The 17096-nt window shown below is 42.8% G+C and overlaps 2 protein-coding genes across 5 annotated transcripts in view; one reads left to right on the top strand and one right to left on the bottom strand.

Moving 5' to 3' along the window:
* Window positions 1-2358, top strand: part of DAGLB (diacylglycerol lipase beta) — a 14199-nt gene extending 11841 nt beyond the window's left edge. For all 3 annotated transcript variants that reach the window (XM_080387024.1, XM_080387023.1, XM_080387025.1), the window contains one exon: window positions 17-2358. In XM_080387024.1, the coding sequence (XP_080243150.1) occupies window positions 17-209 (193 nt within the window). In that variant the 3' untranslated portion in view covers window positions 210-2358. The remainder of the gene's footprint in view (window positions 1-16) is intronic.
* On the bottom strand, window positions 1855-17096 carry RAC1 (Rac family small GTPase 1). Of its 2 annotated transcripts, XM_080387032.1 has the most exons (7): window positions 16870-17096; window positions 10009-10080; window positions 8484-8601; window positions 6223-6279; window positions 4533-4595; window positions 3642-3801; window positions 1855-3475 (listed from the first exon to the last, which is right to left on the bottom strand). In XM_080387032.1, exons 1-7 carry the CDS (start codon window positions 16902-16904, stop codon window positions 3345-3347), a joined length of 636 nt encoding a protein of 211 aa, XP_080243158.1. In that variant the 5' UTR covers window positions 16905-17096; the 3' UTR covers window positions 1855-3344. The 2 variants fall into 2 exon arrangements, with proteins under 2 accessions (XP_080243158.1, XP_080243159.1); XM_080387033.1 differs by lacking the exon at window positions 6223-6279 and having other exon boundaries at window positions 16870-17089.

Raw genomic sequence — 17096 nt, 5'->3', positions numbered from 1 at the left:
GGTTTGGTTTTTTTAGGTTGTGCTCTTCAGATACTAAATATACAGCAAGATGGTCAAATGAAACTGTCTTCAGCAGCATTTTAATAAGTCCCAAGATGATAACAGACCACATGCCAGATGTTGTGCTCAAAGCGCTGAACAGTTTGACTCAGGAACATGGATCGTGCATTTCTTGTCAGGCACGAGAATGTAACACCGATGTGGTATAACCCGAGCTCGAAGATGAGGTGTGGGGGGTTTTTATTGCAGGTTTCAAGTATTCAGGACACATTCCACTTCCATTCCTAAGTGGATTTCAGTACTTTTCTCACATTGCATAAAATAAACAAGGGTGGTGATGCCCTTGCCTCTGCAGCAACCTCGAGTGACATTGTGCTGGTTAAAGCACAGATTCTCCATTTATGCTGAAAGTTGAGCTTTTACAGAACGGAGCAGTGTGACAGGCTCCAGCCACGCCTGCGTACACTGGCGCACAGGCTGCGGCCTCGACTGAATACTTGCCCAGCGCAGGTGTATGTGTGAGGACAGCTTGGCCTGTGCGTTAGAGCAGAGCTCTGTCCGACCTGACATTTTAAGTGCTGGTTCTGCTTTGAATTCACTTCACACCGTTGTCTCTGCACCCTGTGACCCACCTTTGCAAAGCCTGGCAGGTGCTGCGGGACAGGAGTGCTGTGACCACACTGCTGCAGCATGTGAGGCGGCACCCGTGCAGTGGCTGGAGGTGGGTAAGTGAGCGAGCTGGTGGCAGCAGGCAGGCCACCCACGCTGGTTTTTAATCAGGCAGTTCTGATTGATTGCACTGTTTTTCTTACAGATAGGGGCGTGGCAGGGATGGTGTTGTGAAATGCTGCTCGGATATACATGTGCAATATTCTTTAATCTACCCGTCTTTTGTATTTGTTGATCCACATGATTATTTTTATTGATTTTAAACTAATCTCGTAACTACTTGTAATGAGAAGGAAAAAAAAATTGTATTGTTCATATATATTAGTCACTAGCTCTAGCTCCAACTGTTGAGAGTGCCCACCTAATTCTGCCAAAAATGTACCACCAGTTGTACGGATTTTAAAAATGAATTTCTCATTTCTAGTGTACAACTATCTTAACTCTTTTTGTTTTAAGGCTCAGCAGCATTTCTTATTAATATGATGTGATGTGAGTGGGTGTTCTTGCTGTGATACTTAATGGGGAGACAAAATAAAATGCACTCTAAAAATTTGTCTTCTTACATTCAGGTATGCTGCTTACTATTTTATAGCTGTTCAGAGCTAGATGCAGTGCAGCAAGGTAAGTCCACACCAGCAGCGAAGGGCCTGGCAGCACCCCAGGTAGGCACCAGTGGTGCTGTGCTGTCCCCTGCCACCACCTGTGGACCAGGACCAGCCTCTAGGGAGAGGAGAGAGCAGGAGGATTGCCTGCTACTGCCCTGGAGACAGGGCAGCTAACAAACACAGAGCATGGCTATCAGATTTAAACAGCTAAAATCTGAGGCATTTAAGCACAAGCTGTACTGCACCAGAGCCATCATTTTACAAACCCTTAAAGTAACAGGTTTAGAAGAAAAGCACTTTTGTTTGCATACAATAGTGAAACAGGTGGGGGTTTTCTCCCCTGGCTCTCAGCAGCAGCTAGTAACAACTCAAATAGTGCAGGGCCTCTGAAAAAATGTGGCTGCGTACTGTATTTAATTCTTGTTCTTACCGTCAGGGCAGCACTGCAGGAGCTTGTGGTTAAGCACACACAGCCCTGAGGAGACAAGCACACCCTACTGCTGCCTGCTCCTGGAGAACATGCACTCATAGCAGTACAGGAATGAGAATGCTTGCTGAGAAACTCAGACGTCACCACACATGTGATTCAAGGATTTATTAAGTCATACATGCAAAACATACTGCTAATTGCATTAGCAAAAGATCAATGTAAAAACGTCACAATTTCGCAACTTTTAAATTTTGCTTTAGTGGTTGAAGGGTGTAGTTCAACATCATATTCCTGCCAGTTTAAAATGTACAGAACATTAGCACTAATTTACAGAACCTCACAGACCCAAGTTACCATTATTCAATCTATGCTGCACACGGACATGTAGTGACATAAAGAACACTCGTCTGCATTAGTCACGTTACAGTGGTGGGGATATCTTGCAAATAATGTTTGAGAAGATTCATGGTTTGTAGAGGTTTAAAATATAAAAATTACTAAAATGTGTAAAGCTGCTTCACATGATTTTTACACCTAGTTAATAAGACTAAAAGCACCTCAGAAAGCATATAACTTACTTACTGGGTCAGAAGTAACAGGAAAATGAGGATATGCTTGAATGTTCTACTCTACACAAAAAAAAAAAAAAGCAAATTTCTATCACCAGAAAGGTTTTAAAATACAAGTTATATTGCTCAGTAAGAAGAGATTCTACAAGAAAAGCATTTACCACACAACAGTTGTGGGAGTGGCTGGTTCAGAGTTGTACATAAATGAATGCCCTAATTGAAATTCAAAGGAATTTACCTATGGACACCAACCTCTCTTCCACTACTCCACCTCTGGGAAAACAGTCACCAACTTCAACCTGCACTAAAAAAATCAACTAATTCCATGTAACTACCCTGGCAGTGTAGTGTAAGTCATCTGTACAGTGTGGAAATACTGTCTGGCACTAGCATCGGCTCCAACCCACTATTTCATTAATCCACCACAATACAATGCTGTCAAAAGGACTAGATACACTTCAGTAAGAATAGTTATTTATTTATTTTTAAAATCACAGCAGCAAGAACTAGATTGCAACCAAGCCCTTACCAACGATAAAGCATTTTACACTGTGACTCAAGAGTGTCAGTCATTGTCAGAGATCCAGGTTTGATACACAACGCTAGGCAATGACTAGGTTGAGAAAACATTTAATAAGAAAACACATTAGAGTGCAGTGTTTTGCTAATTACCCAGTACTGTTACTTACTGTGAAAAACTAGAAAGTGTTTTTGCATTTCCTACCAGAAATTAGAGTCATCTTCAAGAAGAATCTTTAAAAAAGTTTAGTGCTTAGTGTTCGTAGCACAACAATGCAACTTAGTTCAGCAGATAGTTTGGCAACACTTAATTGAGCAAGAACAGGATTTTAAAAATAAGGCTTTACATAGGTTTGACTTTTCCGGAGTTTGCTTTTAGAAGAATGCAAGGTGACTTCCACACTTTTAAACAAATGAAACTGAAATTGTTGATTGGTTCTAGAATTTATGGAAGAGAACTAATTTATAACAGAAAAACTTGGCATTGAGTGTGAATGCTCCATTGTTCCGAGCAAAGCACAGGGTTTGGAGTGGGGTGGGGGAGGGTAACGTTTACAGCAGCAGACATTTTCTCTTCCTCTTCTTTACAGGAGGGGGGCACAGAACTGCTCGGATAGCTTCATCAAACACTGTCTTGAGGCCTCGCTGCGTAAGTGCTGAGCATTCTAGGTATTTCACTGCACCTGTGGAAAGCAAAAGGCAGTTTACAAAGCAGTTTTCCAGTTAGAGCAGTACCACTTCTAGCTAACTCCGCAACAAAAGCCAGGCCTTTATGTTAATTAAGGGTACAGCATCTTCCACAAGCAAAATCTGGATTAAGTCAACAATAATGCGCCATCACCATCATACCGATCTCTTTTGCCATGGCAAGGCCCTGTGGGTAGGTGATAGGAGTCAGCTTCTTCTCCTTCAGTTTTTCAATAGTGTCCTTATCATCCCGGAGATCGAGTTTGGTACCCACTAAGATGATGGGGGTGTTGGGACAATGGTGCCGCACCTCAGGATACCACTGCAAAAAAACAGAGGGGGGGGGGGCAGGTTTCCGTGAAGGCTCTGGACAGAAAGGCTCGGGGTCCTTCATGGTAGTCAAAGAGTAAAGGGAATGTAAGACCTCGTAAGGCAGTAGTAGGAAAAGGCATACAACTGCAGCGAGTTTTAGTAAAGCCAACAGGTATTTTGACTGTGAAAATCCACCCTATTAAGGGCTGTATTTTCTCCACACATCAGAGAACCCCCCGCCCTGCACTTCCCTAGCCCTTGGAGACCACTCCTAATTGTGAAGTCTCCACCGTGCCGTACAGATGAGTTGTCTAAGGACATGAAAGACTGCAACAGCAGCAGCATATGTGGTAGAATGCTGGCTGATGCAAGAAACAAGTGTATCAACCTGATTCTTACATGCGTTTGCTTTTTAATATTTTTTTTAAAGTGCGTTGAAAGGAAAGGTCCTGGTTGCAATTTTAGCACCTTGTTGGCTGAACACTCCTGAATTACTGTTATCCCATCAATGCATCAAGGATTCATCAATCCAATTCATACTTGGGAGTGTTTCACATGCCCTGAACTTCCACAGCTGATTATCAGTTAGGTAAATAGATTTCTGTCTTTTCAAACTAAATTTCACATAGCCTGCCAAAAAAAGAATTTTTTTAAAACCACCTAATATTTTCCAGCCACTGTTGTAAAGCAAACATTATGTCGAATGCTTATAGAAATAACACGATAGCAGCTCGTACTTACCTTAGCACGGACATTTTCAAAGGAAGCGGGACTCACAAGGGAAAAGCAGATCAAGAAGACATCCTACAAAACAAGGTGGTAGAAGTCAGCCCAGCAGAGCAACCCTTACAAAAATGGCATGAAAAGGCCAATAACCCCAGCACCTGTATCACACTTGCCACAGGCAAGGTCAGCGATACAGCTGCACACGACAGAGGGGCTTTCCCAGTGGGAAATCCATTCCCAGGCAGCTACAAGCAGACACAAAGGGGGGACGACGCCAACAGACAGATCGTAGTCAAGTTCATAACCAGCTATTGCAGTGGCCAGCCACCAAGATGCTTACACTGTTGCATTCCAAAAACTTTTTCCCCCCCTAAGTGTCACTTCTCCCTCACCAACATTCAGAAAAAAACCCACAAAATACTTCAGATCCCTGACAAAACACAGGGAGCAATGAGGAGCCACCAGACTGACTCCTAACCCAGGGCTGGATGCTCTCTGCAGACCCTAGAGTGATTTAAGCCTTTAAGTGTAACTCATCAGCACAGGATGTTGCAAACATGTTAACCACTGGCACTGCTTTTTAAAAATACGAATAGACTATTAACATACTACTCTAGTCTTGACTTGCAGAGGCAAAGTATACAGTATAGAATTAAAAAAAAAACTATGATAATGTCTACAATTATTACTTCCATGCCCAAATCAGAATAATCTTGTAGAACTGTCACTTCTTCTGAATATCAGTAGAAAAAGATTTCAGAATTTCTCTATAACTAGATTAGGAGTGAGAAGGGTATTAAAAACCTCAAAGCTCCCTCCTTCCCCTTCTAAATAATGAGAAAGAAGAGAGAAAAGCGGGCATTTTTAGGGATCTTGCACATCTCCCTTTTCAACTGGAGGCAAAAGATCGTTAAGAGTAAATATAGCTTAGAGCACGTGTTTACACTAACTGCTGTACAGTGTACACTTCAACCTTCATACATGACACACTGCACTCTACAAGCACGCAGAATAACTACGAAATTAATTGCCTAAGCTCATGGAGACTTATCGTCTTACCGTATGACCCTGAGCTCAATAAGCATCTCTTGAACAAGCCCAGCTTCCCCCAACATACCTCTGCATCCGTACTTATGTCGGTACCCAATGTGTTAAAGAATCAGACGTTTCAGAATGTTAGTTGATTGTGCTGCATTTCAAGGCATTTTGTTAGGTCAGCATCTGACATCTGCACTGCTAAGCACTTGCAACCCAGTTGTTCATGCATCACCCCAACAAGTTTCCGTAGCAGCGTCCCAGAAGAAGAAAGAAACAACATCAAATAAGGTGATACTATGGCCACTACTTCTGTTTTCCAATTCTGCAGGTTTGTGGTGACTGAAGGTTGGTCTGCACATTATGCAGACTCTCTCCTTCACTGGCTCCAGAGATCAAAAAATCCAGTGTAACCACGCGGAATTATTCGTAGATTTCAGGTGTCATTCACACTACCAATCTCAATAAATAGGAGGAAAAGGTATTTATTTGTAAGAAATGGTTTAGTCTTGACAACTCACAAAGAGATTTGGTAACAGAGTTCTCAGACTTGCAACTCGATAGTTCCAAGAAAAGTAGTTGTTTAAAAAATAGGGGCCAATTTATCACTATCATAGGCAAGACAAGATGACAGAACTTGGAACTGAAGTTTATTTAAAGTTTTACATACGGCAATGGGTTGATCTGTCAGACTGGAAGATATATTCTTACCATTGGTTCCTCCAACCTAGTAACAGTAGGAGATAAAGTTACTCCTAAAATGGATTTAAGGGAAAAGGTTCTCAGGCAGCAATTTGTGCTCACAAGTACTTGTAACGTGGCTTTTCTTCTTAAGAGAGACGCTGCCCTGTTACTCGGCACAACCAACCACCTGCACCCAGACCAGACCACCAGGCTTCCCCAGAAACCCATCGATGCCTGCCCGCACTGGCAGAGGGAACTTGCAAGAGCAAACCTCCAGGGGAAGCATCCTCCTAACTGAATTTTCTTTTTGCTTTGGTCTCCTGAACACACACAGTTAACCACCCTTTCTCCCAACTGCTTCCTTCCCCAAATACTTTGAGACACTGGTAGATTTCAAATACATTCAGGAGAAGGTATTAAATTCCTGTATATTTTAAGGAGGGGGAAGAAAGATACAAATTAACTCCTCCACTAAGGCAAAGTCCTTCCTGTGAAGTTACCAGCTGCCAAACTGCTGGGTGACCAACCAAGGTACACCTACTGGCCAAGTCACCAGCAACACCTGCTTTCACCCTGCCCAGAAGGTCCTTCAAGTGCACAAGAAACAGAGGGCCCCAAGAACATGTGAGGGGCGAGTTTCAAACAGCACAGTGAAGGAAGAGGGAGGCCAAACGCAGATCCTAAAAACTCGGGCTTCATCATCAGCTCCACCCTCCTCCTCTATGCTTTGTTCGTTTCATGGGGTTTTTGTCCTGTAAGTGATGACAGGTCTTGCATGTTGCGCAATCTAGAATCTGAAGACTGCTCCATTAGAAGTTAAAGACTTACCACCCTGTTTCATCCTCTGCTGTATAAAACAATCCAAATAACTGGAAATACTTCAAACCTTTACTTAACAGTTACACATGCTTGTACAGAAGCGATTTTTTTCCAAAAAAATATGCTTAGATTGACATAGAACTCTTTTGCAGTCTATCAGAAAGCCACAGTTATTTTAGCAGGCTTAAGACACACACATGCATATCTTTTTATACCCTGAGACACTTTTTAAAAAATATTTTTATGATGTTAAGTAAAGCTTAAGTTCTAAGTATCCTATAAATGTTTAAGTATTGGAGAAAAACAGCCTTCCATCGTCTCTCTTCCTAGGAAAGACATATTTCGCATTTCTAGCAGAGATGCCTATAACTGACGAGTTCATATCTATCTTGGGTATCGTAACTGATGGGAAAGCCTAACTGTAAGAGTTAGTGAGCAGCGAATTAAGGAAAATTGTGAATTAAGACAGTTCACTAAAAAAGCACCAGAGCTCCTTAAATGAGATACGTATTATTCAAGAAAGCAGTTATGCTCTGCAGTAACTGGCACAATTCTGCATTTTACATTATCAGCATTGAACATATATTTGACCATTAACAACAACAGTAATTAATGCAAAAAAAACCCGCCTTTACTTAAAGCACAGCCCCACCAGATATATAAGCAACGGCTCTGGAGACTAGAGAACCAGCGTCTACAAAGATTAACTGTAGCAAAGTCAAACTGGGAAGAAAAGAGCGGATTACTTCAGCATTTTCCTTACACAAGGAAAGATGCAGCGCACAGACAGGACTTAACCAGTTGCAAGCACAGAAGACAGAAGCACATTTGTACTGATGTTACAGCACAGACTACAGTAAATAATAAAATAACCACGGGCTTAAGTACATTTGAAAGCTCCGAGCAGCCTCTGTCAATACCAATATCTTCATTCACTACTGCCTCTTTCATATTTGCAACATCTTCACAGAGACTAAACAATATCAAGTGCTTAGCAGTGACAGTGTCAGGTTGCAGCCAAACATTATGCCTAAAAACAAAAACAAACCCTGCTTTTGGCAGGCAGACCTTAACATCAATGGACTAGCTGATGGGACTATTCACCAAGGGGTTTTGGTTTTGTTTGGGGGGGTGTTACATTTAACAACAAGCATTCTAGCTGCTTCAGAGGCTGCAACTACACAAAAGCCAACAAGTATCAGTGCACGCAAATATGCAAGCATGCAAATTTTAGCATTTGTACAACTGTACACACATCAAAAATTTAACACTACAGCTACAGCACACAGGATGAAGGAAGGTAGCTTGCAGTGAGTCACTAAGAAATCCAACTCCAGATGTGACAACATTGGCCTTGCGTTCAAAAGAAAAACTTTACGTTAGACAAAGCTGTACAGATTCTTTCTAGTTTCACACTGTAGTTCTTACTGTTTGCGGATAGGAGAGCGGACGTAGTCTGTCATAGTCCTCTTGACCAGCTGTATCCCACAAACCCAGGTTGACCGGTTTTCCATCAACCATTACATTAGCAGAGTAGTTGTCAAAGCTAAATAATAAAATAAATAAAAAAAAAAAGTTAGCTGCATCAGACTTGCAGTAAAACAGGGCACCCAAGGACTTTTTCCTACAGAGTTCTAATTGGGAACACTACAAACGGAAACATTTTTATTGCATCTTTCTGCTCCCCAGAAGCAGTAAAGTTGTTCTTTAAATACTGAGCCTGGTTCGGGTAATGGAAGGAAAAAATAAGCACAGCAGACTTGGTCCAGCCTGTGCCGAAGTCATCTTTTTCACCGCTCTTCCAAAGGAAGTGCTAATCTCAGTAACTGTGGGGAAGCAAGTGATGCACTTTGCAAACACTTTCCAGTCTTAGTGGGACATTCAACAAGTTAATCTGCCTCGTTTTGTAAGACTTAAAATAGAAGATACATGAGCAACAACCAAGGAATTCTCAATGACAACAGCAGGTAATAAAAAAACCGGCTTACTAATGCTGCTAATCAAAACCCCCTCCAATGAAATACCAAAGTTAATTACCAGTGGCCAGTACAGGTGTAATTTTTATCTCACTGCTACTGCAGGCACAGAGGTTTTAATGACTTGTTAAGGCTAAATGAATGAAGTTCACTGGGAACACAAGCATACTATAATGCAAAAATCTGAATTTAAGACCAAAATAAGGAAACGGGAGTAATTACGACAAGGCCTTGGAAAGGTAATGCGAGTCATCTGTAGATCCCATTAGAATGTATTGTGTTATCTGAAAAACTCACCAATACTTAACAAACAGCAAGATAGCCAGATAAGCATAGACATATCCTAACAGGGCAAAGCAGCTGCTCACGTACAGAACCCTCACCACACCAGGCACTCAAAAAGAGAACTACACTAATACTGATACTGACAAGTCCTTACATGCAGGAAAGTGGGAAGCACCAAAATAAATGAGTCCCCACAATCTTGTCTAAGGAGCTACAGAGCTGTGGCTGGCTTAGCACAGGATGGGCGGTAGCACAAAAAAGTAGAAGGAACAAATAAAACAAAAAATCTCTAGTCATATAAGCAACCATTTCTGATGATACGATGTTTTCCAAGCTGTTCAGCCTTGGGACTGCTTATTATGAATGATACTGAAGACAAAAATAACACAGAATTTTAAAGAGAACAGCATCTGATAAAATGTTAGTAAATATTAGTCCCCAACAAACTCAGAGTCCCCAGTAGGCCTAGAGAGCAGAGGCGCAAAGCTGATGGAGCATGAACAAGCACTGCTATGACTGTGCTGAGCAGTAAAAGCCCGAAGTGCTTCTCCTTACACACACACAGACACTCAGTTAAACATTGAAGATGAATCTGGGGGGTGCTGGCAGCCAATTCAAATAAGGAATATGGAACGGCAGTAACCACGGAGAAGTTGACAAAAATGAGTTCTTGGGATTTTATAAATACTTACACAGTGGGTATATATTCTCCAGGAAACGCATTGGTTGTGTAACTGATGAGTAGGCATGTTTTACCTACAGCACTGTAAAGAAGAGAAAGTTTACATGTAAAACACATTCACCTTGAACAATGAGAAATAATATTGCTTTTAGGGAAGAAGACCGATTACATCCAGCCACCCAACGAACAACTGACTGTCAGTAGTCACTATTGTGCAAGAAAACAGCTAAGAGACTGTAGCCTTAAAACTGCTGGCAATACAAACACACCTAATATAAACAACCATTTTTAAAACTAGTAAATTACCGAATTTTGTTAATCTTTAGACAAAAAGAACCCACAAGTATTAATGAGACTATTCAGTCAGATGACTTGCAGGTATTAGTACTCAACACTGCCTTACTCCAGCTCCCTGAATTTAAAGATGACCCTGAAAATTATTTCCAGATACCTTTTACACAATACCAAAACTGCTATCTTTTCCAGGAAATGGTGTACTTTCACATAAGTAAAGTTTGAAAAAGCTTGAAAATACTATTTCCCAACACACTGTTACTTTTGAGTATTTGAGGAGCAAATAAAAAAATAAGTATAATCCTCACAATATTTATTGCTATTGCAAAATTACCCGCCACATGCATTCATCAACTATTCAACCATTTCATTAACTGATTTATCTATAAATTACATTCCAATATTGGAGAAGCTGGAACACAAAACCTTTCCCCACCAATCCAACTCTGAACAGCCTCAAATGGGGGCAGGACAAGGTTCTGTTCCAGGTTTCCGTCAAAACTCTGGCAGCCAGCTCCTTCCCTCCCCGCATCTTATATCTCAAGTCAAACATTAGATGAATGACACCACTGAATTTGTGTTAGTTTCAGTCAAAGGGTTGGAAGACACAAGAGCGGACATTTCTTTTTTAAAATAGACCCTACAAAGTGTGTTTCTAACACTGCAGACTGGTTCCCAGGCTGGCTTCTCACTTGAAGCGCATAATCCTTTAACAGTGTGAGAGATTCCAGGGGTGAGTGTGCAACTAGTTCCTCAAAAGCAATAGTGCCCAGCTAGCCTTACAGTCTTCCCTGATCACTCCTGATCCAGACAAACTCCCATACAAGGAAAAATGCATTGTCTTGCAGATGTTTTATCATACAAGGATTTGCTCAAAGCAAGTCAGCAGTAACTGTGAAACCTTACTGTACTCACACGTATAATCTTGCCATTAGTGTTAGGCTTGACTCACAAGCCCCCTGAACAAAATCTTTCACAAGCTGAAGGAACTCATTACAGTTTTAGTCTAGAACTACAGTTAATATAAAACCAAAACAAACAAAAAAACCCCGAGAACTAAATGCTATTACTAAAAATACCCTATTAACCTTTAGCTTCTGCAGAAGAAAAAAAAAAAAGTAACTCGGCAATAAGCTTTAGTGAAGGGGTTGCTACCTCTCCAGCTTCAAGCATTTTGAGGCATTCCTATCTGAATTTTACTATGTAACATCCACTTAAGTCACTGCATTTCTTCTCTTTATTTGGAAGCACATGAACTGTCCCTTCCCAAAGGGCGTCTTTAAAACATTATTTAAAATGATTTCACACTCAATATCAACCAACCACCCTTGCCTAGTGACTCACAGTTTAAGCCAGGTTAAGTAAATTTGAGCTTTGTCACAACCACAAGTTAGCCCGTACGTTGTAGCTCAATCTGTAACAAGTGTCTCCATTAAACTTCAAGCAGTTCCATACTGCCTTAGCCCAAGAAATTACTTGATAGCAGCATCTGACAACATCAGCTTAAATGCCTGAGCTATGGAAAAGTTGCTTCAGTGTGCAAAATTACCTAGGATTTTATCTTACAAGCCCATTTTTTAATTGTAATTTTATGTTTCTCATCTGACACCTAGCATAACATCGCATCTGCTGCAGCTCACTCTGATCATACCAGGCAGTTTTCCACATTACTTTTCACAGCTGCTTCTAAGGAAACTAGATGTCAGCTCCTTGCACAGTCTGAGGCATTGGGTTTGGATTATTTTTTTTTTCCTTTCAGCATGCACTCTCTTTTACCAAGACACAACAAGAGGGGGCATTTAATTCTGTTCTTGAGAAGCACAATCTCTGAAGGTTCTCCTGTAGTAACAGCCTTAAGACACACTTGTGTTCAAAAGCAGGGGAGGGATTTGCCCTTCAAAAACTTCTGTGGGAAAGAATCAGGGAGCAGAGAATGCAGCTAACTAATTTAAACAGCTGTCAAAAGAGAAGATGCCATCTTATCTCTTGCACTAGCACTCACTGAATCTGTAACAAGCTGGAACTAGGAGTTAAGGGAAGCTACTCACTCCACCTCCCCCATAAGGACAACTTGCTATTTTAGCTCCCTGAGCTATCAGTTAGATCGTTTGAATATATTGCTGAACTGCACTCACGACGCTATAAAGCAGGTTACTCTGGTCCAGCTTACAAAGGACAATGTGAAAACCTTCAAAATCCCAAGAGGGGCAAAAGCCATCAGCTTCTTTAGGAAATTTCTTTAGGCACAGAGGTTATGTGTTCTCACACTTCTAGAACCTGTTGGTCTGACGCTTCATTTTCCAGTAAGTTCATTACAGGTAATCTAAGCTGCTAACAAATTAATGTTGAACTCAACCGTTTTCAGCAGTGGATCAAGAACTTTTCTCTGCACCCAGGCTCCTTTGCTCACCTTGCACTGAAACTGGTGAGTCTGCTCTGGCTAATCAGAACAGCGCAGGAAGGAGGTGGCGAGAGATTTCATTCCAAGCCTGGAAGTGCCTGTAGTGTGTTTCTGCAGCACCAATCGGCCAGAGTAATTTAAACAAGAAAAAACACGTTCAACAACCCTGTTTCAGACTTGCTCCATCTAGGTTTCCTGCTTCCCTTGCCTTTTGGCTCACCGCCCTACAAATCAGATCATTATGGTCACCGGCCTTAAAAATAAACACCAATGCCTACCATTATAAATAAAGTACATCCTCTAAGTATTTTATCAACTTTTTGCTACTTTCAACTTCTGTATTAAAGCAACTCCCCTAAAGAGAGTTCCAACTGTTTGGCAAAATATAAATCTCTGTATGTAAAGGCCAAGACTAAGAAACTAAAATAACACCAAACCGAGATTAGTCATAACAAGATTTCTAGCAACTACTTAATCATAGCTCTGTCCACCCACTATTACATAAATGAAACTAGTAACATTTGACTGTAATTTAAAATATGGCCTACAGAAATCCAGTTTTAACCACTTAACAATAAGCAAAAGGCTTACAAAAGACGGTACCGAGTCTCTTACTGCTTGCAGGTACCATCCAGGAATTGATGTATTTATAACACTGCATATGTATTAATTCTTGAAAGTAAAACACGTCATCTCTTTCCTGGCCTTATTTACACTAACAAGCTTTATGAAGTTTCCCCACTGCATTAGAGCTGCCGGGAGCCACAAGACGCAATGAAAATGCCATTGGAGGACCTGCACCAGCATTTCTTCCACCATAAACGCACCAGAGCTGCACAGATCATTGAGAACCTCCTGCCACTAAAAACTGCTTGGGAGAATTTAGTTCCCATTTGCAGCCATGGTAGTGGAGGCCAGCTAAAGTACTGACTGGTTTAATTCTGGAAACACCGATACCTGCAAACAGGCAGCAGCCTTCATAAAAAGCTTTATGTCATTTTTCTTTCTCTGATCCACACGAACTACCTCCCTTAGCAGACACCACGCACAACAGCCCAGGTCTTCACTCAAATATTAAACGGTAGCCGAGATTCTTCTAGTAGCACCCTCAGATCAAAAAGTTCAGTATTCTTGCTAGAGTAGGTTTAGTTACATACAGCTCTGCCAGATAAGTTGTTTTACTCGCTGTGACACACCCTCTCCTAAATATGCTGTTCAGTACCTACAATGCTGCCTTTTTTTTTTTTTTTTTTACTTCACAAGTTTGGTAACAGAAGTTACTAAATTTCAAGTCACTGTACTCTCTACAGATTGCACTGGAGGGACATGATGAGTTCAGCATCTTACACAAACACTGCACTACATTCAACAAGGAGCCGATTACCCTACCCCCCGGCTTCTCAACAAATCTATCAAATCAAAGCTATCTCAACAAGCTATCAAATCAAATACAGTATGGCTTTAGCAGGTAAGGCCTCAAGTTAAGCAGAATTCCCGACAGGGACTCTTAGTTTACTGCTCTTGTTCTTACAGTATTTCTATAATTAAAAAATGCCTACAAGAGTGCAAAGTGTGACCATTTCTAGTCACATCTAGTAACCGTTTCTCCAAAACGCAGAACTTCCCCGACATCACTGGAGACCTCACACCACTTAACAGCTGCCTTTTCAGAGTGAAAACAAAAGCTGCTAAAAATAACTTACACCAATGCTTTTTCTCAACTGTCAATCAACAGCAATTCCTGCAGTTACTCAAGTGGAGTACTCTTCATTTCTCCTGCACATTCCTACTGCTCTGTATCATCAAGAAGTCAAAGCAACAGTTGCCATTTTTCCCCAACACCACCTTCACAGTGAAGAAAAAAGGGTATGATAGCCAACTAACACACATGCCATGTTTTCCTAGTCAAATTAATTGCCTAAACAGATACTAACCAAAGCTGTAAGAACAAACATGAGTTACCTATGAGAAAGCCTACACATTGACAAATTAAGAGAATAATAATCACACAGGTACTTCTACAGCTTTATTTTGTTCCTAGCAGATCTTTGTGCAGGGTACATAAAACAATACCCAAGTTTTATATTACGTGAGCAAATCTTTAACTTGCATTGTTTTACAGAAACACTAAGGCTTTAGCCTTATCTAAGCCAAACACTACACATTTCCTAGAATACCTGTAATGGTTGAACTTTTGAAGCAGCGGCGCAGAGAAACATAGTTAAGTATGTTTTAAAAACACTGAATGGAGAATGATACAAAGCTACCAAAAATGAGCAACTGTACCTGAATGGAGCCTTAAGAGATACTTGCTTCTAACTAAGGAAGAAGGAAAACAAATTGAACCACTGTATTTTGTTCACACATATGTACAAAACTCAGGTAGAATTACACTGCTTTCATTTCCAAGACAAACAGCAATAAACATGTTAGGAACTGGGATGGTTTACAAAGCAAATGATGTAAAGAACTCTTTCGTTGAATGCATTACTGAATATTATACAGTTTGTCTGTGCTGAGTTCTCAAATCTAGTGGAGGAAGTAGACCGAACTTTTTTCCCCCACCCAAAACATGATGCATTGCATTTATTTACAGCATTGCCACAAACACAGTTCAGTTGAATTAAAAAAAAAAAAGTCAAAAAGCAAATTTGTTGGTTTTAAAAATCAATATAGCCATAGTTATCCTATCTGGAATCAAAGAATTACTTTACTATGAAAAGTCTTCATTTGTCAAGATACCACTTCATGTTCATATTGCTCAAAATCTTACACAGCAAGTCAAAACAAATCGGTCACACAGAGTAAATTTATCTTTCAACCATACTTTTTAGGAAAGGTACATTTTAAAAATCAAACCACAAAAAAAAAACACCACGCACAAATAATTTGAAGATTAAGCCACCACGTGAAATTACAGGCAGTGGCAAGACCATTTAGCTACACTTCACTCCTCTGTCATCTACAGGAGTTTGCTGTGATACCAATTATGCTCAGCCTACACTGGCATTTTTGTTTCTCCTAAGGGGGGGAAAAAAAAACAACTCTCAAACTGTGTAAGACAAGTCTTGTTTTCCAGCTGGCCTATGATGCTCCCCTGAGCTCTAGCATCCAGTAAGAGAAAGAACGCCTCTGACTTGGGGGGAATAGCATCATGGAGGATATTCAAAAGTAGCAAACACACAAACTCTTTCCTCGCCACAATTCCAGCATTCCTCACGTTGAAATCCAACAGCTAAACTTAAGTTACCTCTACCCTACAAAGCATCCTCGAGTTGTTTCACATATTAGCAACACCATATTAGAACGCTCTAGGTCTAACAGTTCTTTGCAGCAAGTAAACCGCTGATTATTCGTATTCCAAGTGCTTTATTAGCCCCCTTTAGGCAGGAGCCCCCAAGACCAGCCGCACACACTCAGAAAGCAGCCCCTGCTCACAAGCGTTTCTGAGCCGCTTAGAGTTCAGCGCATTTCGCTTAGTTTTACTGCAAGAATCGGATGCCAAAAATCAAGCTACAAACAGCAGCGTGTTACTTTCACAAACGGTATTTCAAATCCATATGAAATTTCTCCTATCGTTAAAGCGCGGTAAGTTTTTTCCCCCGCACACCCGGCCCGCTCCGGCGCGCCCAGCGCTGCGCGGGACGGGTGCGGGGGGGGAGGGGGCGCCCCGCCGCCCAGGCCCCGCACACCCCCCGCCCGCGGCAGCCGCTCCCCTCAGCGCCAACGAGTCACCCGGCCCCCACCACAGCGCCCACCCCCGGGGCGCCATCCCCAGACGCCACCCGGGGCTCGGGGGGAAGCCAGCACCGGGGGCCCCGCCGCCCCGGGACACCCCAGCGGCAGCCCCGCCGCCCGCTCCCGCGGCGGCCACCATTTGCTCGCAGCGCTCCCCGCCGTGCCCCACGCTTCCCTCCCCTCCCCCGCCACCGGCAGGAAGCCGCGGCCGCCACCCACTCGCCCCCACCCCCGCCTCACCGCCGACCCCGGCCAGCCCCCGCGCCCCTCAGGGGCCGCACGGCCGCGCCCGAGCCCCGCCGCGGGGGCGCCCGCAACTTGCGGCGGGGCCCGGGCGTCCCGCGCCGCTCCCGGCCCCACGGGCCCCCCCTCCAGCCCCCGGGAGCCGGCGGAGCTCCTCATGGCGAGGGCCCGACCGAGGGGTCCCCTCAGACTTACCCGTCGCCCACCACCACACACTTGATGGCCTGCATCGGGGCTGCGCCGCGGCGGCGGGTGCTGCTGCTGAGCGGGGCGGGGAGGGCCGCGCAAGAAGGGAGCCGGCGGCGGTCTCCGCACCGGGTCGCGGCCGCCTCCGCCCTGTGCCTGGCAGCGGGGACGAGGCAGCGGCCACCACCCAAGGCGGGGAGAGGGAGGACTGCGGGGAAACAGGAAGCGGCCGCTCC

This window comes from Falco punctatus (assembly GCF_963210335.1).
Source record: "Falco punctatus genome assembly, chromosome: 4".
In the NCBI taxonomy this organism is placed as follows: Eukaryota; Metazoa; Chordata; class Aves; order Falconiformes; family Falconidae; genus Falco; species Falco punctatus.
The sequence above is the reverse complement of the archived record's forward strand: the minus strand, read 5'-3'. Positions and strand labels throughout refer to the sequence as shown.

Bases quoted from the DNA above. Each gene is read 5' to 3' on its own strand.
- RAC1 (XM_080387032.1), bottom strand. From the start codon at position 16,904: ATGCAGGCCATCAAGTGTGTGGTGGTGGGCGACGG. The intron at 10,081-16,869 runs GTAAGTCTGAGG...TCTTCTTTACAG, and splicing joins TGTGTGGTGGTGGGCGACGG to TGCTGTAGGTAAAACATGCC. The intron at 3,802-4,532 runs GTAAGTACGAGC...GTTTTTTTGCAG, and splicing joins TTGAAAATGTCCGTGCTAAG to TGGTATCCTGAGGTGCGGCA.